General features: G+C 48.8%; 8 protein-coding genes across 8 annotated transcripts; 4 read left to right on the top strand and 4 right to left on the bottom strand.

Moving 5' to 3' along the window:
- Positions 1-137: 137 nt before the first annotated feature.
- On the top strand, positions 138-1,877 carry YALI1_E34708g (uncharacterized protein; the record flags this gene model as incomplete). Its single annotated transcript, XM_504547.1, has 1 exon — positions 138-1,877. One exon carries the CDS (start codon positions 138-140, stop codon positions 1,875-1,877), a length of 1,740 nt encoding a protein of 579 aa, XP_504547.1.
- Positions 1,878-2,373: 496 nt separating this feature from the next.
- On the top strand, positions 2,374-3,444 carry YALI1_E34686g (uncharacterized protein; the record flags this gene model as incomplete). The annotated part of the gene is made up of 1 exon (XM_504546.1): positions 2,374-3,444. One exon carries the CDS (start codon positions 2,374-2,376, stop codon positions 3,442-3,444), a length of 1,071 nt encoding a protein of 356 aa, XP_504546.1.
- Positions 3,445-3,858: 414 nt separating this feature from the next.
- YALI1_E34650g (uncharacterized protein) lies at positions 3,859-6,009 on the bottom strand (the record flags this gene model as incomplete). The annotated part of the gene is made up of 1 exon (XM_504545.1): positions 3,859-6,009. One exon carries the CDS (start codon positions 6,007-6,009, stop codon positions 3,859-3,861), a length of 2,151 nt encoding a protein of 716 aa, XP_504545.1.
- Positions 6,010-8,326: 2,317 nt separating this feature from the next.
- YALI1_E34621g (uncharacterized protein) lies at positions 8,327-9,137 on the top strand (the record flags this gene model as incomplete). The annotated part of the gene is made up of 2 exons (XM_504544.4): positions 8,327-8,532; positions 8,831-9,137. 2 exons carry the CDS (start codon positions 8,327-8,329, stop codon positions 9,135-9,137), a joined length of 513 nt encoding a protein of 170 aa, XP_504544.2.
- A 1,723-nt stretch (positions 9,138-10,860) lies between these two features.
- YALI1_E34586g (uncharacterized protein) lies at positions 10,861-12,393 on the bottom strand (the record flags this gene model as incomplete). The annotated part of the gene is made up of 1 exon (XM_504543.3): positions 10,861-12,393. The coding sequence occupies one exon, from the start codon at positions 12,391-12,393 to the stop codon at positions 10,861-10,863; it is 1,533 nt and encodes a 510-aa protein (XP_504543.3).
- Positions 12,394-16,051: 3,658 nt separating this feature from the next.
- YALI1_E34525g (uncharacterized protein) lies at positions 16,052-18,481 on the bottom strand (the record flags this gene model as incomplete). The annotated part of the gene is made up of 1 exon (XM_504542.1): positions 16,052-18,481. One exon carries the CDS (start codon positions 18,479-18,481, stop codon positions 16,052-16,054), a length of 2,430 nt encoding a protein of 809 aa, XP_504542.1.
- Positions 18,482-19,658: 1,177 nt separating this feature from the next.
- YALI1_E34513g (uncharacterized protein) lies at positions 19,659-20,042 on the top strand (the record flags this gene model as incomplete). The annotated part of the gene is made up of 1 exon (XM_504541.3): positions 19,659-20,042. One exon carries the CDS (start codon positions 19,659-19,661, stop codon positions 20,040-20,042), a length of 384 nt encoding a protein of 127 aa, XP_504541.1.
- Positions 20,043-20,318: 276 nt separating this feature from the next.
- On the bottom strand, positions 20,319-21,569 carry YALI1_E34494g (uncharacterized protein; the record flags this gene model as incomplete). The annotated part of the gene is made up of 1 exon (XM_504540.3): positions 20,319-21,569. One exon carries the CDS (start codon positions 21,567-21,569, stop codon positions 20,319-20,321), a length of 1,251 nt encoding a protein of 416 aa, XP_504540.1.
- Positions 21,570-22,013: the final 444 nt, after the last annotated feature.

Here is a 22,013-nt window from a genome sequence, read left to right as displayed (position 1 = left end):
TTTATCTGCGTTGGCTCCGACTTCGTAGACTGACACCACCTACCCTAATCCACCATGTCTGACCTGCATAAGGCCACCGCTATCACACCTGCTAGATAGTATCTCTTTCCAGACGGTGAACGAGCAACCGACAGAAAATGAACGTCACGGAAACTGGTAAGGAATACATTACCACAATGGTCGGGGACAAGTCTGGCAAGCTCAAGGTGTTGCTGCTAGACGGGGAAACTACCCCTATAGTTTCCATGTGCACAACCCAATCGTCTCTACTTCAAAATGAAGTCTACCTGATAGACCGAATCGACAACCCCAATCGAGAGAAACAACGACATTTGGCGTGCATTGTGTTTATCCGGCCCAGCAACGACTCCATTGCCAAGCTGTGTGAAGAGCTGCGGAACCCTCGATATGCCTCTTACGAGCTCTACTTCTCCAACGTGGTCAAAAAGTCGCAGCTGGAACGACTGGCTGAAAGTGACGACTATGAGGTGGTCAAAAAGGTGCAGGAGAGCTTTGCTGACTTCCTGGCCGTTAACAAGGATCTCTTCAACTTTTCTCTCACCAGAAACTCGCTCTCCATCTACTCCGACGGAGGGTGGAACCCCGAATGTCTCAACAGATGCACAGAGTCATTGCAGGCTGTGCTGCTGGGTCTCAAACTGCGACCTCAGATCCGATACGACGCCAATTCCAATATGGCTCGAAAACTTGCCGAAGAACTGGCCTACGGCATCAAGCAGGAAGAGAACCTGTTCAACTTCAAAACTCCCAGGGACTCGGCGCCCGTCCTGCTTATTCTGGACAGAAAGAACGATCCCCTCACGCCTCTATTGACGCCCTGGAGTTACCAAGCCATGGTCCACGAATTCATCGGTATCGATAACAACCGAGTGGATCTCCGTAACACGCCTGAGATTCGAGACGAGCTCAAAGAAATTGTTCTTTCTCAAAATGATGATCCTTTCTTCGCTGACAACATGTACCATAACTTCGGAGACCTGGGCCAATCCATCAAGGATTATGTGTCGCACTATCAGTCTAAGACACAATCAAACATGGACATTGAAAGTATCGCCGACATGAAGCGATTTGTGGAGGAGTACCCCGAGTTCCGACGACTCTCAGGTAACGTTTCCAAACACGTTACTCTTGTGGGAGAGCTCTCTCGAATTGTCGAGAAAGGCCAGCATCTGGACGTCTCCGAATTGGAACAAACCCTTGTGTGCTCCGACTCCCACAATGACTCTCTCAAACAGATTCAGCAAATAATCGCAGCGCCCTCCATCTCCATGGAGAACAAAGTGCGCCTGGTTGCTCTTTACGGTCTGCGATACGAGCAAAAGGACAACAACTCTCTCAAGCTCCTGTGTGAGATGCTAGGACAGTATGAGGGACAAGACGCAGTGCAGGCGGCTCAGGCAGTCATTAATTTCGCATGCCTCGCCCAGAGACAAGAGGCTCTCTTTGAAGAAGGTTTCATCGCCAAGGCCAAGGGAAACATCATGGGTCTTAAGGGTATTCAGAACGTGTACACTCAACATCGGCCCTTGTTAGAGAAAACCTTGACCAATCTTGTCAAGAACAAGCTGCGTGAGGCTACACACCCCTATGTACGGGGAGCAGGCCGGGGCCCAGTTTCCAATAATGGAGTCTATGAGGATGACGTGCAGGAGGTAGTGGTTTTCATTGTCGGCGGAGTCACGTATGAGGAGGCTCGTCTTATTGCCGAAATTAATTCCCAGTCGTCTGTCCGTATTGTTCTTGGGGGCACTTCCATTGTCAACTCTGGCGAGTTTATTCAGGAGTGTTTGGACCAGAACCACAGAGGACTCTTGCGTGGCGCAGACCCCGAAACCCGACTTAGGCAGCTGATATAATTTATATTATTTTATGATTGATGATGGTGCACTTTAGGCATTGAGTGCCTGGGTCAAAATTGGTGAGGTTACATAGCAGATTGGAGATGAGTTGTACAAGCTACCTCATGCGGACATAAAAGCCGACAATAAAGGTTGTCGTAGTTGCTGCGTAGACTAACCCCCTGCACGTCAACAGTGCATTGTTTCCTTCTACACTTTCTATATTTGAACTGCCAGATATATACGAACAACATGTCAGGGGCAACATAACTGATTCCAGCCAGCGATACCAAAAACTGAATGAGAGCAATTTCAACCACCTCTCGAGCTGTCGCTTTTGGAACACTGGTGAAACATTGATACCTCTTGTGGCAAGTCCAGGGTACCATCGCTACCACCTTTGGAAAACGAACACTCTCTCTGACGATAAACCTCTGACGATAAGCATGTATATATAGGCCCCTTTGGCAATGACTCACTCTCAGACAAAACATCTACTCTCTCACTTTTGACTATGCAGCTTTCTGGAATCATTCTCACCACTCTTGTCTCTGTTGGCGCAGCATCTAAGGCCACCACCCTTGCCGTGGCTGCCACCATCCCCACAGATGAGGTTACTGCCGCCAGTGAGGAGACTCTTGATGATACTTACTACCAGTATATCAATAACCAGGTTATCTACCAGCCCGAGGACAACCGAAAGACTGACAACCGACACCAGGACAACCGACGGGGTGGCCAGTACTCTGACAACCGATCTGACAATCGAGATCAGGACAACCGGTACCAGAACAACCGAAACCCCTCTGACAACCGTCAGACTGACAATAAGTTCCAGGACCACCATCGGGATAACAGATTCCAGGACAACCGAGACAACCGTCATCAGGACAATCGCCACCAGGACAACGATGACAACCGTTTCCAGGATAACCACAAGGACAACAAGTTCCAGGATAACCGAGACAACAGACATCAGGATAACCGAGATGCTGATAACCGAGACAACCGTTTCCGGTACAACCATCAGGACAACCGACAGGACAACCGACAGAACAACCGACAGGACAACCGACAGGACAACCGACAGGACAACCGACAGGATAGCTCCCGAAAGCTCCCGCAGTCCCAGTATAACCATAACACTGGCCCCTTCATGGTGACTGTTTCCAAGCCTGGTGACAAGCTGCACAACCAGCAGCTCAAGGTTGTGTCCACCCAGATCCAGGTCGGAAACAAGAAGTACGGCGAGCACTTCACCATCAATCTCAACAGTCCGTCAAATATGATGGCGAATGTGGGCGGTGACACGCGACCTTCCCACATCAAGGTTGCCCCCAACGGTCAGCTACTTGTTGTTGCCGGTGCTCCTACTGGACAAGACACTTGGTCTTACTCTGGGAATACCAACAAGCAAATCGCCCTGTGGTACAATTCGAACTCTGGCTTCTTTGCCTGCCCCAACGCCAACGACCCCAGCAGCGGTGGACGAGTTGTTTACGTTGATATGGGCCAGAAACCCGTTTGTGGTCGAACTGCCGAGTATTTCAACCTTGTTGGTGGCTCAATGAAGTACATGGACTAACTTGATCTATATCAGATGGCTTATCACACGACACGTTATCACACCCATAGGTGCACCCCATGTTTTATCAATGTAGCTAACCATATAACTCTCAATTCTTTTACCTGATGTGCTTTTAACAGTGCCTCTAGTGTAAACTTGTTCAAGTACGAGTACGAGTAGCTACTATATAGGACAACCATATATACTGTAGGTCATTCTCGTGTCCCATTTCTAAACTATTTCACGTCACTACAAGTACTAATCCTAAACCGCCAGTGAAACCTCACGGAGGATATCACATGAACATTTTTTACTTTCTATGGAATGTATGACAGAAATAGGGCGGGCTGTGTCTGGACTAAACTGGACTCGAGCGTGCCACTTTGAATTTCTCAATTAACTCTAGGTTCTCGCAGTAACAAACAGAGGAACCTAAGACTCACCAAGCTTGACCTTTTGAGTCTTTTTGATGCCCCTTCGTACGGCATCCTTGATAGAGGCGGAGTCCATGGGCTTCAGTAGCTCAAAAGAACAAAGGAGCTGCTTGGACACGCACATGACAGCTCCCCAGTTGTCGAACTCTCCACAATAGTTGGGAGCGGAGAACACGGTGACAAGCTTTCGCTTGTTGAAGAACTCGTATCCGTCCTGCACAACCATGTGAGCTCGGCACACTAAATCAAATTTGAACTTTGTGCAGAATTTGTTGACAACAGATCGTCCAAAGCAATACGACACACCGCGGTCGTTCTCGCTCCACTCCATGATAGACCTCTCAGGGTCAGACCACAAGAGATCAGACAAGAGACCAACATCAGGGACGTTGGTGGGTCGAGTGATCTTTCGGATGTCGTCCATGGAGTTGAGGTAAGGAGACAGACCACCATGAACACAAAATATCTTGCCGCCGATAGTAGCCGCAATAGGAAGCGTGTTGAACGTATCGACAAACGACTTCCAAATCTTGGTCGTAGCTCGACGCTTGCATTCGTCGTAGAAACCATAAACCTTGGTGATGGAGGCACACTCATGGTTACCTCGCAGCATGAAGAAGTTCTCGGGGTATTTGACCTTGAAGCAGAAGAGCAGAAGGATGGTCTCCAGAGACTGTCGTCCTCGATCAACGTAGTCACCAAGGAATAGGTAGTTGGTCTTTGGAGGGAAACCAGACATTTGAAAGATTCGAATAAGGTCTCCAAACTGACCATGGATATCTCCGACAACCTTGACGGGTGTACCGAGCTCCAGCAGAACAGGCTGGCTCATGAACACGGTTCGAGCCGCAGCACAGAGCTGGACAATCTCGTTTGGTCGCAGGGGCACGGGGGCAGCTCCTCCAGATTTTCCTCCAGCATCGAGAAGTCGCTTGATGAAATCGTTGACATCAAAGGGCAAAGGCTGTTTCTTGGTAGCCTTCTTGCTGGAGGCTGTGGACGCAACCGAAGCTCCCGACACAGCAGGCTCAATTTTAGGGTTCTTGATGTTTCGTGCGGGGGATCCGGTGACACTATCAACAGACACACTCAATGACGACTGGTAGCCAGCAGGAAGGTCGACACGCTGGGGGGTTGAAGCAGAGGGCTTGGAGGACAGAGCCACGGCGTTAGCTCGAGAGGAGCCAATGTGGGTGGTGGGAATGGGAGACTTGAGGCCGGAGAGATCGGAAAGATCCTCTTCGGAAGAGGAGGAAGACTGAGAAGACTGGGGGCTCATTTTGGACTTGTCAGCGTTCTCGGGGGATGCGTTCGAGGTGGCCGAGGAAGACGCAATAGAAATGGCGGAAAGAGATCCCTCGGAGGTTACATTCGAGGTGAGTGATCCGTTGTTGTCGTGGTGAGAAACAGCAATGACAGGAGTGGCGACAGGGCCCGACGAGCCTGGAGGGGGGAGGGTGGTGGCGGGAGTTCTTTTGGCAGAAAGGAACTTCGAGTGCGCTAAGGAGTCATTATTACCTGGTATCGAAATGGGTTCGGTATGTGCTCCGGGGGCTGTGCCAGGTTCAGAGTTTGAGTTTTGAATGGGAGCAACTGGTGCGGTGAGTGACGAAGTCGAGCCCTCAGAATTGGTGGAGGCAAGTGAGGCGTTATCCGTGTCCGACGATGACTGCGAGTCATGAGGTCGGGAAATGACCACCTCGCCCATGGCTGCTACGAGCCCTGCTTCCTCTGCCTTGTCTCTGCGAGACTTACGCTCGGAACCTGTGGGGTCATGTCGCATATCAGTCTTGGCGGACTTCGAAGCCCCTGACGATACTCTTCGCTTGGGTTTGCTCATGAAGTCGGCTGCAGAAGCGTTGTCGATGGAAAAGTCGTGATCAAAGGACATGGAGGTTCGCTCCTTGCGAGAGCCTCCAGTCGAGGACTTGGACGAGCGGCTTCGTCCAGTCGGGGGTCGAGTTGAGGATGATGAGCTCTTTTGGTGGTGAGGTGTCTTGTTGTGGGCGCTCGTGCCACTACACCCACTACTACTGGGGTCGTCGCCTCCCTCGTCGGATATGACGCCTAGACCGGCCCCAGAGGCCTGGCCGTTAGTAGTTGTCAGAGAGGAGGTCGAGTTTGCATTTTTGGAAGGGGACTGGCCCATCGTATCGTATCAGGAAAGAGATACGGTGCTGGTGATGACGAAATGTTGAGGTTGGTGCTTTACTCTGTCCAAGACTTGAGTGTTGCTGAGTCGTCTAAAAAGAGAAAAATTCTTTCGAAAGGACTCGAGAAGGGGGGTTTGGCTAGTTGCTGGTTGGGAGGCGTTGTTAAAACGTCTGCTCTCTTAATACAGTTTTTTCTAGCTACAATGATAGGTTGGTCTCGGGGATTCAATGTCCTGGAGGCGATAGTGGTGTCGAGGAGTAAGAGAACAAGATGGAGATGAGTCCGTGTCCTTTTTACGCCACGCTGGAAGCTTAATGTAGCGCAGCACTGAAACTCTATTTTAGCTACCAACGTATTGAACTTTAGATTGGTCAAACAGAGAAAGCACAAGTTACTCATAAATGGCCCTAATTAATCATGAAGAAAGACCTGGATGTATTTTTGTTTGCGGGGAGACAGACAAGTAAACAGTCCGACTAGCTGGTCTGGTCTCGCAAACACTTGCAAGTTTAAATTTCTCACCATTTTTAGATCCGTTAGCCCCTGTCTAATACACTTCATTAAGAAAACACAAGATGTGACGTCTTTCATTAGGAATTATCATTGGTCTGTAGAAAAAACCATAACCATTCGCATATCTCTTTTTCGTTTTGACAATATAGAAAACGACGGTAACGCGCACAACTGGCAACCCTCGCCACCAGATAACGCACTGTTATTCAGCTGCGAGTAAGCTCGTCGTCTCTCCACGGGCAATGTCGCAGATTGCCGTGTCCCAGCGTCTTGGCATTTCTCCACATTCCATGAATGTCATAAGTCTCGTACCCCAGACTGCTATAGGGTCAATCTTTTTCACCAGTCTACTGTATTGTTTGACAGCAAACCCACCCCTGGGAACCGACAGACAACGCTCATGAAAATAACGGAATCCCACAGCTGTGGTGCGTGCTCTCTTTTGGCGGATAGATATTCGGTCTTACATGTAGCCCTAAACCTGGAGGTTATCCGGTTCGGCAAAGCCGAAAAGTCTAGTATCAAAAGAGTGGGGAAGAGGACATGAATATGCAGCCCAGAGGGTGGGCACTATAACTACAAGAAAAGCCACGTGACCTGGTACCTGGAGTACGAGCGACGTTGCTTGAGACTCTTACACAGCCTACCTGGCCTGACCATTCATATCTCTTTTTCAGCCTTGTGGGGTTTGTTATCTTCGCTCCCTGCGTGTCTGGATTCTAGCTAATTTTTTCAACCTTGCTAATGGGGAGCGACTAATCTGCAAACTTTGTAAACTACCTTGTTCTCGTTAAAATGTGTTACCCTACTGACCATCCATGGCAAAAGGGTCCTAAATGAATGAATTACATTTCATGTCCTGTATACATTTCGGGACATGTAATCATAGCTTCCCGTATCGTGGCATATTGAAGCTGTGGATTTTCTAAGGTCACAACAATGGGCTTCTCCGGATTCCCCTACACCTTCTCCACTGTATTTCATCTTCTCTCTCCCCCAGGCACAGGCACACGCTGAATTCCATGCGGTTGCATACTTCGATAGTGTTCGTGTAAGGTATAAAATATTAATGCAGAAAAGGATGCACAACCTAATGAACCGAAGAACACGTACATCTCAGCAGTCTGTTCGGAGACCGACGAAAATACCCTGCGGCACACGACAAGAACAAGGGTAAGCCTTCCTTTGCTATCGATGGTTGCTTTTCCACATTATCTGATGTCATCTTGATATAGACAAGAGAGATCCTATTGTTCAAGAAGCTACAGTGTAAGTATGTAACATCCCTCAAGTAGCTCGACTTTAGTGCGCAATATTGGCACCAAAAACGTCAGCTGTATACATACATACACAGTTTTGTTCGCCAAGAGCGAAATGTATTGTACACACACACTCACTCACCGCCCATCTCCTTCACTCATTAACTCACACATTCACATATATTATACTCCCAAAAGTTTGACATGCCTGTGAAAAAAAACGGGGATTAGGGTGATTTAAGGCCTATTCCTATAATTACAATGCTTCTTTTTGGCGCTACAAGTACTCTATATGTACACGGTACGTACCAGTGGAAGGATCTAGCTTGTGTAAAAAGAAATTAATTGTATGCCGCCTACCGTCGGGTGTTTTAGTAATACAAAAGTTTAAGGTTTCTAGAATTATACCTAATTTTACGACCCACTGGTGAATCGAACACACGTACTGTGGGGGTACTTGTACTGATATTTTATGCACGTCGAAATCTACACTTTTTCGGCTCAGCACCAAAGTATCTCGTTTCACACTAATTACACACCATGTCTGAACCCGCGGATCTGTTCACAGCCAAGCCCATCAACTCGGCTCAGCGACTCGACGGCCCCTCTTCTTATGTCTTGCGACAAGCGCGAAGATCTCGACAGGGTGAGGAGGATCTCGCTGCTCTGGATGTCACAACCACTCTCTATGTCGGTAACCTCTCATTCTTCACAACAGAGGAGCAGATCCACGAGTTGTTCACCAAGTGAGTAACGCTCCCAATTGTTTCCCATGTGTGGATTTAGAAGCACAGGAGAGGATCTGAAGAATCAGGGACTTCGGGGATGTTAGACTGACGTCTTCAAGACCAATTCAACCACTCTACGACTCGAGGACTTCGATCGACATGTAGATTGACTGTTGAATTGTTTTCTGAGGCAGCTATCTAGAAACTGGAATATTAATTTCGGATTGCTATGTCGCTTTTCTTGGAATCACTTCTCAACTGGAATCTCCCGAGTTCAAAGCATTATGGCATATCTCCCCGGCCTATACTAACACAGAATTGCAAAGGTGAAGAAGATCATCATGGGTCTCGACCGATACCAAAAGACTCCTTGTGGATTCTGCTTCGTGGAATACTACGAGCACGACGACGCTGTCGCCTGCCTCAAATACCTGCATAAGACCAAGCTTGACGAGCGAATCATTACCATTGATCTGGATCCTGGCTTCAAGGAGGGACGACAATTTGGCCGGGGCTCCTCCGGAGGCCAGGTGCGAGATGAGTTCCGACAGGACTATGATTCCGGTCGAGGAGGATTTGGAAAGCGATGGGGAGATGATGAGCGAGGAGGAGATGATTACTGAGACTAAACCGATAGTCAGCCCAAAAAGAAAACCCTCTGGTAATTCACCAGTAGATATTGTGGGTTTTGTTGAATAATAGGATTACATGGATCGGACAGGTTGGGATCGACGGGAAACAATCCAGATGCGTGTATTGCACGTGGGTGTTTGGGACGCGCTTTGACACCGATAGGTTGATTGTTTGTTTGTTTATGATGACAGCTTATTGGTGACAGGTTTCTGATGACAGGTTCTTAATGGTAGGATTACATTTCGTTAATTGGAAGCTGACAGATGATAGGTGTCAACTGAGAAGGAACTACACTAAGGTGTCAACACGTCAATGTCAACCAAACTCGCAATTGATATGTCAAATCTGTCAGTTTGTACCTTGCCAGATATGTACACAGTTTAAAATATTATTTATATCCAACTGTCTTTGTGATTGGGGGCATGTATTAGCGGAGCCGAGCGTGGACTAATGTTCGTGGATTTCATCTCCACGGCGATAAAATACGGTGCGAGAACAACAGGAATGCAGCCGCATACCTACACGGGGCCAAGTTATCCCAAAGAGTGCCTTCTCTGAAGGGGCATCTGAGGAAAGGGTCTGTGGGAAGCCATGTGAGCCCCACTTGCAACAATACGTGAGAACCTTTGGTTGTATTGGGCATCTCAGCCAGTCTCCGATCTGAGCCCCAGTGGAGAGAGTTTCAGCTTCCATGCATGAGGACTCAGTAGAAAGAGAGAAAGCAGAGTCTCAGGGAAGAAATTTGTGCTTCATTGTTGATCACACAGCCCGGTGGAGCTTAGCGGGGACGTCGTTTGTTGTTCGGTATCGTAGAACGGTTGAAGTCGTGTCCTGAACATAGCAGAAGAGATCAAATTTAAGCCTCAGCCATTGTTTATAGAGAGCCACTCTCAATACAGCAGGTGCAAGGGCGCTATACGGAGTTTACCATTTGAAGTGCTGCAGCGTATCGGGAGCGAGCAGATGGGGGGCACTGGCCTCAGCTGAGCGCCTCCGAGGTCCTCCGTTCCTGGGGAGCAACTTATTTGTTTCTTTCTGAAGAAGCAAGAGAACCAAATGGGCCTTCTGCAGAAATGCTTATCAACTCAGTCTTCGTGTGAACGCAAGCTAAGTACACCAGTTACTTGTAGTTATAACTTATAAAGCCTGAAGATACTTACAAGTATTATTCCCCGCATTATCGCCAATCTGACGTGTCAGTACCAATGAGCTGTCAGAACGGCCATATCTGTGTTTCATTGTACCGATTTTGCATTTAATTTTCTGACTTTCAGGTGCCTTGCCGTGCCGCTGGTCAATGGGTTTCATGTTTTGCGGTCCTCACCTGAGCATCTTAAAGCCGGGGGTGAGTCTAAATGCGTAATACGGCGGTGAGCTGGAACAAAACTCACCTAATAATATGTTTTCAGAGCCATTAGGTCACCTGGTGAATATTCTGTTTTGAGACAACTGCTCAGATGGCATATTTATGAACTGTTATCGTATGACACAATTAATCAAGTGTAGCTTGACCCTTGACATTGAGTCAAAGGTGAAAGACATCTGACAGACACGAAGGCCCTGGCATTAGTACAGTGCAGTACAGTGCACAATGGCAAATAAATTTACTTTGCAGCTCTAACAATTTTACTGGCCTCTTCTTGCTTGGGTTTTTTAATCATTTATTTCCTCAGTTACTATACATCTATATGCGGAGTGGTCTATATGCGGCACTCAATGGTATTTCTGGCTGATGGGCCGTTCCCCCTCTTCAAGGCGTTTCTTCTCCGCCCCTTGTTGCTGCATGGCAGGCAATTGTCGTCGTCGAGCGTTGATGAACCAGTTGCTAAGCTGGCTCATGGTAAGGCCAGTCTGCTGCAGAAGCAGCGACTTTTCGTACTCGGAGGGGTATGGGTGAGAAATATGGTCGTTGAGCCATTCTCTCAGGATGCTGGTGACGGATTTGGGCAAGTTTCCTCGCCGTCGCTTGTCTCCTGTGGGTTGCTGCTGTTCAGGTGGGTTGTACCTCTGGGGTTCCATCTGAGGTTGCACCATATCGTACTGCCGGTATCCATTGTGCAGGCCATGGGGTGGGGGCAGTTGCATCGACTGCTGGCTATGCATTTGGGGCGGGACACCGGGCTGAACAGGCTGTTGAAGTTGGGGCTGGTTGGGTTGGTAGCCCTGCTGCTGCTTGGGGTACACGTTTGTGTCCACGTAGCGACGCAGAGCGTACTGGTTGTAGTTGTTCATGTGGGGGAGCCCACCGTTGTTGACAGTCCCAGCCATGTAGGGAGTTGAGTAGCCAACTCCTATGTGCTGTGGGTATTGAACATTCTGGGGAGCAACTGTGTGCTTGGGGGGCGAAAGTCCCTGACTGTAGTGGCCGTTCAACGTTGGCTGTCTGTTCAAGTTGTTGAGACCACTCATGTTTGCGGAAGTTGAAGCTGGCATAGTGTGCATCGACGGGGGAACAGAGCTGTTGATTGTAGGCATAGTGTTCATACCGTTATTGGGGGTGGTAGTTCCTGGGGTGTTGTTGTTCAGCGGGGAATGATTGAGAGTGGAATTGTGGTTGGAAGGAGTGGGTGTTTCAGACTGACTGCCCGAGAGGTTTGCCGTGTGTGCTCCAAGGTGGTTCACAGGAGAAGCTGAAGTGATGGGGTTAACAGCATTCACTGGACTGACCGAGTTGAGAGAGTGATTCGCGTGATTGTTCAGGCCAGTGTGATTATGGGCGTTGTTGTTGCCATTGGGGCTGACTGGAGCATTCTTGTAGCCCGATTGGCTTGCGTCCCAAGAGTATCCGTACATGTTGTGAGAATTCTTCGACATTGCACCTTTAATACTGTCTCCATTCTTGGACCTGCCCTCACCGTCAGTTACCCCGTCCTCAGCCCTCAGGCGATACTCGGGCAAGATTTGGTAAAGCGAGGGTAGCGACACATGAACTGTATGCTCCGCTCCGGCTTTGTATGTAGTGTCAGCCAAGTGTAAATCGTCTTTCGGAGAGACAATTGCTCCGCTTCCTTTGTCTTGCCCTAAGAGCATACACGCGTCTCTGAAGCTCCCTTGTTGACACAAGCCATGGCCTTGGGAATGAAGCAGGACTGTGGCAGCACTTCTAGGCCGGAATTTGCTCTTGTGCGGCGCCTTCGTTGCCCTTGAAGACGATAGAGTGCCCAGAGCTCGCGGGCCATTATGGTGGTATCCTCGTTGCACGGAGACCGAGCCCCCATAGTCAACCTTATCCATTTTCAACAACATTGGCTCAGGCACCTCAAGTGCAATAATGGTGGCTAGGGTAGCTCAGGGGGGGTGTAGACGCACGACTTGAAGCTCTCTTCAGACGAACTCGTGAGCCAGATGGACAGATTTTTCGAATGGCTACGTTGCTTTTGGGCATTGGTCATCTTTAGTACTAGCATCAAAGGCCCGTTACGGGCTAGCCGGTAGGGTACCCTTCGTCGTGGACTCTTTTCCTGCTATCCGACCCTAAGTTGGCTCGGTCCTCCAACTTGTATTCTCGCCATTTTCAGGAGCGCAATTGTAAATAGAACAATAAGGAGGGGGTCTCAACGATAAAGCATGTCGGTAAGCTTCCGCTTAGACTGAAACCTTAAACCTAGACCATTAAAGGCAATTTTTGCTAGATGCTTCAGCCGTGCGTGTGGCCACCAGTTGAGATGATACTAAAGTGCAAAAGAAATTGAGTGGCGGGGTTGACAGCATGTCTATTGACATCTAACTGCCGCGGTAGACCCCTCCGGGCAAAACCCCCAAGCAAGCACACGCTTAGACAGATATTGGTATTTTTTACTAAACAAAGACCCGGCTTTGGCTCCAAAAGATGGAAGCATGACCAACTGCTGCTGCTTGTTCTCCTCAGCCGATGCTTGTTCTTCAGGTGAGAAGGCGAACAGTAATAAAAAATTGTCAGCGTGGGGTGTAAACCTGCCACCTAATAGACTTCTATTTGGGTCTTCTCCCGTCCATGAGCTGACAGTTGACGGCTTGGAGGTGAAGCGAAAAATGCAGGACCCTTCTGTCATACAAGAGACAAGATGCTGTGGGGCAGGCCGATCCATCTGACAAGTCGCTCGATATTATTCGCGTGCCCTGACAAGTCTTGAGTAAGGCTCGGCTGCAGTAAGTGGATCCTGCTGCGGCGACGTCGGCGATACCGTGTCTATCAGCTGCTTTCGCACGGCTGACTCCGAGCTTAGCCGTTTGTAGTAAGTGCTACTGTGCCCTCTCCACTTAGCATGTCTCTCTTTATCCCTTTTACCGCCAGCCCACGGATAATTGATTTGTCCTTATGCTTGAATCTAATTTTTTTCGTTGATCGTCTCCTTGTGCACGCCCAGAGCTGGGGATAACAAGCGTCTTTGTCATGCACAAGAAAAAAGTTCTACGAGTCTTCTCCGCCATGCAGGATGTGCTCCAAATTAAAACGCAAACGAGATCATAAACAACCCAATCATAGAGAGACACCCTATTGTGGGAATCTCGGTAAAAGGGCGTCGCCCATATATATTGTTAGTGCGAAATGATTGGCAACACGAGAACAAACTGATTTGTGGGTGTCATCCTAATCTCGGAGCTTTGACACCTGACATTGATACATCTATTAATGTCCAAACTGTCAACCCCTCTGTCACCTCTTTGTTCTCCACCAAGGGCACTAGTCGTCGGCCATGGGGCTATAATGTTCCGCGCCGTAGCATGCATGGAACCGGAGCCGTTATCTGAGACTGAACAAGCTTGTTTTGGTTTGGCGAACATTACCCTTACATTTTTTGTTTCCCGCTGTTTCCTTTTTGCTGCATCTCATGGCAAACCCCGGAACCTTACCACGGGATGCAACCACACGAGCTGGCAGCTCAAGGGAGGCTATGTTCTGTTTTGACGTGTGCTAGCTGGATTCCTGGCAAACATCAACCATCAGACAGACAAGAAGATAATAATTTCAGTATATTCTCAAGTCTGTGGCCGCTGTCAAGTGGAAAATGTCACCAACCACCTGCACTATCGACGCGACACACATCTGTCAACGATATACAAAGATCCGCGGTTGTTTCCTTGTGGTATTTTTCGAAGGTACGTAAAGTGGAAGATTTGTTACGCCTTCCAATTCGCCCTTATCTATTTTGTAACAGAAATAGAATTGCTGCTTGAGTCGCAGCAAAACCTGGCTGCGTTGTCGGCTCAACTGACTCTTCCGGCCACAGATTTGACACAAGCTAGCGTGTCTGGTTTAGTCTGAGGCCAAGCTAGCATCTGTATTTATCTGACAGCCTTAGACGAACGGCATTTCGGTTATATCCGTGGAAGCCCAACGTTTTAGACAGGTGAACATTCAGATCGGAACCTTCTACGATTCGTGGGAGACAGGTAGTAGATGAGGGAAGATGATCCTATTCAATATCTCGTGCAGAGAACCTTTAACAGACGTCCAAATTCGTATCCCCTCCACCTGCTAGTGGGCTATGTCAATGTCACACCCTCCCCCTTGGGCTCACGTCTCATCACGTCTGCCAAAATTATAGCCGTGGGCTCAGCAGATGTCAACAAAGCCGTCGTAGGCAACATTGACGTCTGATTTAGCTGGTAATATTTGACCTCGAGCTGTATTTGGACAGAGCTGTAAGAAGGAGGGGCCTAGAAAGAATGCAGTGTTTTCTGGAGATCCCAGATCCTTGTCTGTGGCACTCAGTCCGTAGAACAACTGTCATAGTGGACTCTGACAGCTCAGGATCAAACTTGACATTCTGACATGGGCAGACACATTGGGCCTTCTAACCAACGCATGTTACGCATAAAATGGTTGACGTATAAAACACGTTCACGATTGCAGAAAACCACACAGTATCTATAATTACATGTACTATCCTAGAACGCCCTCCCATAGCTTTTTGCTTTTCACACCCTACCACCCCCTCGCTGAAACCTACCCAACCCGATCGAGGTACAGGAGGTCGGTGAACAATCAGTCCGGCGACTGTTAGACTCGGTGATTGAAGTCCACGCTAAAGCATGCAACAACTACAAGCTAAGAGCTACTACCCCAATCCAATACCACGCTCAATGTAACTGCAAAAATCTCCGAAAATTCCGAACTCATGTTCCCCTGCAACCAACTCCTACCACCTTTAATTTTATTTACGAGGTGGTATTTTGGGGGGTTCCAGTGATGACGATCTCGCTACACCGGCTAGGGCAGCTCCTTCCATTTTTGTTTCCCTAGAGATGATCTAAACCAAAAGAATGTGGGTTATATTATGTCACTGCTAGTCTCTTCACATACAAAGAAGACGAGCAACTGTCACTGAGTCAATGGCATGTGAAGTACAATACAAGACTGGGACCAACATGACGTCAGATGGCCAAATACCATTGCCCAGTACGAGTAAGTATCTACTTGTAGTGAAGACATGCACAAGGTACGCTACGGTTGTATACTGTACTATACTGTGTTGTACGGCGATAAGACCACCACTTCGCTCAAAGTGCTTTAAGTGCAGTTATATCCGCTTGAATAGTGCCAGTCTAAAGGATGTGTACTGTACCTACCGTAGTAGCCCTGTCACTGCACTTGTTTCCCAGAAGACCCTACGGAGTGCTACTTGTAGTCGCTAATTTGGTTTCTGCCCTCAACGATAATTATTATTTCGCCTAACAGCTGTTTTGGGATACCTGTTAGCTCGTGTGTGGGCTGAAAATGCTACGGTGGTTAACTATGGCATGCGTGTGAATGCAACTCGTCCTACATGTTCACTCGCGTCCTGTTGCACTACACTGCCCAGGTTGCTACCAGTTGTTTTGTGTCCATCACTGGTTCATGATAGTTTGTTTTGCGCATCCGTTCCGCTCTGCCATTGTCCCATCATTTCAATCTCATGTATTCTATTCTAATCGTGATTCGTTAAACATACTTGTTTCGTCGGGCGTTTATATGGTCAACCATAAAATCGACAAACTCCTCCTCAACATCTGAAGAGTACTGGGCAGTCTTGAGACCAGACAGCAGAGTCTTGATACCAATGGAAGGCACGGTAGATCCAGTCTTGGCCTCGATGGACTGTACAACCCGGTGTCGAGCCTCGGGAGAGTCCAAGAACTGCATAGCGTCCAGTACCTTGTTGAGCTCCTTGAGAGACTGTAGGTAAGGTACGCCAATCTCGGAGTCAAACGCGGAAATCAGATCCATCTGCTCAAGAACGTGTCGCTCATGAGTAGTAACCAGAATTAGCAATCGGCAGCCCTTGGGAGGAGTCTTTCGACACAGAGTCTTGACGGCCTGCAGCAGAGAGTTTGAGAACCGGGGTCCAATCTGGACCCACTCGAGAATGATCTCAATAGAGTCAATCACAATGACGGACAGAGGAGACTTGTAAGCATCCAGGAAACAGTTCTGAATGGCAGTGATCTTAGATGCCTCGGACATACCAACATAGCCTTCGGGAGAGATGAGTCGCACGAAGGGGAAGTTCGACTGCATGGCAATGGAAGCTGCGAGAGCAGTCTTACCAGAGCCAGCAGGGCCGTGAAGCAGCAGAGAAGCCAGAGCACGGTCGCCAGAAGACTGTCGAACTCGCTCAATAAATAGCTCTCCCTTCTTGAGAATGTCATCAATGTTGGGAGAGTACTTGATGATACCACCAGAGACGGCAGCATCGAGATCCTCTTCGGAGACACCAAACGCGGGACGCACTTCCTGGAGGGCATGCACAAAGTCGTCCCGCATTAGCATGAGCTCTCCGCCCTTCTCCTGTCGCACGCCTCCTCCACCTTGGTCCAACTTGAGGTTTCGAGTGAATGCATAAGAAGCAGCAGAGTTAAGCAGACCCTTAATTTCGGCACCAGAGTAGTTCTTAGTCTCTCCAGCAAGCTCGTTAAGATCCACATCTCTGCCCAACTTTCCTGCAGCAGTCATAGGCGCGGTGTGAATCTTGAGAATTTGCAGACGGCCAGCCTCATCAGGAAGGGGAATCTCAATCTGGACCTCGAATCGACCAGGTCGCATCAGAGCAGAATCAATCAGATCCTTTCGGTTGGTCATACCGATAACCAGAATGTTATTGAGCTGCTCCACACCGTCCATCTTAGCGAGCAGCTGGTTGACGACGTTGTCTCCAACACCGGTACCTCCACCGGTGGAGCCTCGCTGTTTGAAGACAGCATCCAACTCATCGAAAATGATGATGTGAAGACCGGAGTCATCGCCCTTCTCTCGGTACTCCGCCTCGGCGTCCTTGAACAAGTTTCGAATGTTCTCTTCGGAAGCACCAACGTACTTGTTTAGGATTTCGGGACCGTTGACAATCTTGGGTTCTCGAGCGTTGAGCATCTTACCAATTTGTCGGGCGATTAGAGTCTTACCTGTACCGGGAGGTCCGAACAACAAGATACCCTTCACGTGGTTGATACCAAGGGCCTCGACATCGGCAGGAGAGTAGATTCGAGAAGCGAAGGCTCGTCGGAAGATGTTACCAAACTGGGCATCAAGACCACCAATACCGAGATCCTGGAATTTGAAGTCGGGCTGAATGATAGCGTTCTGTCGGGGTTTGTTCTTGGCGCTCTTGAGGTTCATGGCCGATCCCTTGGCCTTGTTGAAACCGATATCGGTGTGTCGAACGAGAATACCTCGGACGTTTCGGGCAGCCACTCCGCCAGCGTCTCCCAGATTGACCACCGAGGTAGAGAGCACTCTGATCTGGAAATTGAGGCCCTCGAAGTCCATAGCCAGGGTCTGTCCAGGGGTGAAGATCTGGTTAGCGTACTGGTGCAGGAAGTGGTGAGCGAGCTTTTCGGGCTCAAAGGATCGGGATCCAGCTCCGCTGGCCGCACTGGCAGACAGGAAGTCGATTTCCAGCTCCAGGTTGCCCAGATACACCTGCTGTGTCTTGTGGAAGGGGTCGTAAGGTGCCACATGGACAGTCATGTTTGTGCTGAGAGCTGCCCATCGTCGCTGCACTGCTCCGGCAAGGATCTGGCCGGGAGCAGCATGTGGCGACTGTCGCACGGTGAAGACGTGCTGGTTGTTGATAATGACGTAGTCTCCGTCAGCAAAGGTTCCAGGGGGCACTTCGAGGAGGTTGGCCAGGGCAAACGCCTTGTCCTTGCCCACTCCCAGAATCATATCGCCACCGTGACCGGAAGGAGGTTGTCTGTGCTGCTGAGGAGGAGGGGTCTGGTGATGAGGAGGCATGGGCTGTCCCTGAGTAGGTGCCCGTCTAGGAAGACCAGGGTTGTTCATTGTTCGGGGGGAATTGGATCCGGAGTGAGTAGGAGAGTGTTGTTCAGGAACCCGGTATGGATTCTGATTGTCCTTTTTGCCAAAACCGAACATGAGGGGAATTGGGTTGCGACAAGAGAGTGTGAGATGTACGTGGTCGTATCACGTGGATGCAGGACGATGCGGTCTTAGTGATGTTGGGAGAGTGAAGAATGGGAGTTGGGACAAGACAAATAGTGCAAGTCTAGCGTTATAAGTAACAGCAGATCAGAGAACGTCTAAGAACAATTGGATTTGCATTAATGCCTGGCTTCGACTAAGTGGATTACAGTATTGCTCGCCGGAGCCGTGGCTATAGGTACTGTATGTGGCTTTTACTTATTTATTGCAACACAGGAGAGTCACACCGTGGGCCCCGAGTACGAAAGTTGGTTACCACCTTACCAGTCTAACTACTTGTAGCTGTTATAAGTACTATAACAAGTATGGCGTCCCAGTTCGAGTTTCACGAACGCCGGATTAATAACAAAACACCATAAGATAGACAGGCGCTCCGACACCACCAGCCAATATGGAAAGAGCTGAGTGATTATTTACAGAGTGGTGGGCTACTTTGGAGGCAACCTCCAACTCTGATGCACTTTCAGCCGTTTACATACTTGTATAGAAGAAGCGCAGTTCCCATAACTACAGCCTCTCGACCAGAGTCTGCTGACATTGTTTGACCAAAACTAAAAACACATTGAATTACAATTCAAGGCTTCCACACATAGTCGAATAACTGTATACTGTAGGAAATATGGTGTTTGAGATGGAGGAGAAAGATCTTTTCAACGTGCTCAATCTGCCCTCCGATATTCTTAGATCAACCCCTTTAAATATCCTCATTTCCTGCTACTTGTAGCGACGTCATGGGTTCGCTTAACGGCCGCTACTTCTGAGTCTCCAGCCTCTCTATCTCCATAATAACGTAACGCCATTCCATTAACGCGGAACCTTACTCAGAGGTGCTAAAGGGTCTATATATACTGCAATATGGGGATATTGATAGTCGATTGGGATTACTAACATTGCTCTACAGTACACTTTTATTCAACTTTTCCGTATTCAATTCCGACTACTCTCGTCATCATTCTAACCGAAAACAGGAAACACATCGTTCTGGTCCAAACCCTCCAACCCACAGTACTGCTCGTACTTTAATCAACAAATATCTCCCAAGGAGCCTGAACTTAGACATCTGTATGCGCCAACTATTCACGTAACGTGATATCAGCTGAGGTCCCGAACCATGGCCAAACGACCTCGATCTGCATCGCACCACGTGCCTGTGGCCTACCATCCCGGGTCTCTGGTGTCTCTCAACCGCACACAACGAAAACTCACCGAATACAGCGAAATCGCATCTTGGGGATGGATCCTACTCATCACAACATGGTCTCTGATCTTCTTCGCAGTCTTCACGATGTTTGATCTAGATATCTACTTGTTTGGATCGAAGACAGACCGCAAAAATATGCACAAGGCTCCTGATGATGACGACGACTTCCCCATCAGAATGTACTATCCAACGTCCTTCTTCCTGTCCCTCGTCATGGCTTGGGTCTGGTGTATCGTCAGTTGGATGGGTCTCAAATTCTTCAAACACGCCAAAGTTGATCCTACCAGCAGGTGAACGAGGTTATTTCAAGCTGCAATTACCACCTTCTACACACATCTACACACTTCACCGACTACACCTTGCACCGACTACACATTTCATACTAACACTGTACAGCACATAGACTAATATCATTTATAGAGCATGTCTGCATTGTTTATATAGGTGCTGGGTAGTTGTTTAAACAGTGCTCCGAGTCACATTCTCATTTAATGTAATGGTATATCATTCATCCATGGTACGTACTATCTGTTGCAAGGCATCAATACATACATCTTCAATCCCAGTCTCCTAAAGCATAGCACCTCGTCGGCGAGCAGCTCGAGGGACCTTCTTGCCGTTGGGAATCTTCTTCTTTTGCGCCTGTTCTCGCTGCGCCTTCTCCTCCTTCTCTCGCTGCTCTCGCATCTCGTTGGCGTCAGGATAGTCCACGATCCAGTCTCCAACTCGCAGCTGGTTGGCGACGAAACTACTCGTCAATAGACCCCACTCGGAAATGTCAGGAAAGTGAAGATTCTTGGCGTTGTCGTCAATCTTGTGCCAGACAGGGGGGAAATGGCTGGGGATCAAATGCAGAACAGGCACTCCTCGGTGCAGAAAGGGGAGGTGGTCATCACCAATAACAGCTCCTCGAAAGAATGCGGGCTTTCCCTCGGTGAAGATGGTCTCCTTCTCATCCATACGTGCACTTAGACCGATATCCCGGATTCGCTGCTCCAGAGAAGCAAACACCTCGTACTGCCAGTGAGTGTTTCTGAAGAATGAAGGGATGTATGTATCCTTGTGTCCGATCAGATCCAGAAGCACCAGGTACTCCATCTCAGCCAGCCAGGTCTGCCGGGCCGAGTTCACCTCGTTGTAAGTCTGGTCCATCAGCTGGGCAAGATGTCGAGATCCATAGGTGGAGTCTGTGTCTGACCAGCTGTGGAATGCCTCCTCTCCGTCGAAGAACAGAAACTGTATACCAGTGGTCTTTTCGTGCTCGGAGAACCGGTCGGGCTCGGCCTTCATTTCCTTCCACTTTCGGGTAATAGCCTCGTCGATCGCCTTGATAGTGTACAGCATGAGAGCACAAGGCACGGCCGAGTCGATTGCTCCAACAAAGCCCTCGGGCTTGATGAGCGTGTCGTAGTGGGCGGCAATGGTGATGTAGCCAGTGTGGCCCTTCTTGGCATTCGGAGGGTCTCGCTTGACCAGAATGTTGGTGAATGTCACATTTTCCTTGATGGGCGTATCCTCCTGGAACACGTCGAGCTGCACGTCCCAGCCGGGCACCTCTCCCTCCGAGTAAGTCTGTGTCGATACAAAGTCCGTGATGAACTTTTGGACCTCTCGAATGCCATCTGTGTCCGGAACTCGGGGAATCAGAATGGGCTGCAGCAGACCATTAGGATCGTCGATGGCGAGGTACTTTTCGGTGGGGAAATTCTTGTGCAAGTACTGCAGACCCTCGTCACCAATGTAACGGGATGGCGACGACGAGCCCGGCGGCGCAAACGCGTTTGCTACAGACAGTAAGAGCGGTAATACTGACAGCAACATGGTGTGTGGAGAGTGTGCGTGTGCATGCGTCAGCTGTAAATAGGCACTACTGTACCTTAAGTACAACAGACCTCATTAGCTACGTGGATGTACAGTAGCTCGGTAGGAATAAAATGAGCGCCAAAATGTGTTGCAAGCCGGGCATACGTTTTATTTTGGAACTTCATTGCTTCCAGCTAATTTAATTGTAGATACTTGTAGCGTCAGGTTCAATCTATGCATTCCCCTAGGTCATCTGCAAACGTTTATACCAGTTAGCTACGATACAGGATGTACTCTCGTACACATAACTCGTACGAGTAACCCTTGGCATGGATGCTCATTTGAGTTACTCGAGCTCATGGGCAGTCGACTTGCAGTTGGTTACCAGAATCATGGCCAATAAATATATATAATCTATCAATTGCATGACTACTTTACAGTATTTATACTGGCAAGTACTGT

The sequence above is a fragment of the Yarrowia lipolytica genome, chromosome 1E (assembly GCF_001761485.1).
Source record: "Yarrowia lipolytica chromosome 1E, complete sequence".
NCBI lineage: Eukaryota > Fungi > Ascomycota > Dipodascomycetes > Dipodascales > Yarrowia > Yarrowia lipolytica.
The sequence above is the reverse complement of the archived record's forward strand: the minus strand, read 5'-3'. Positions and strand labels throughout refer to the sequence as shown.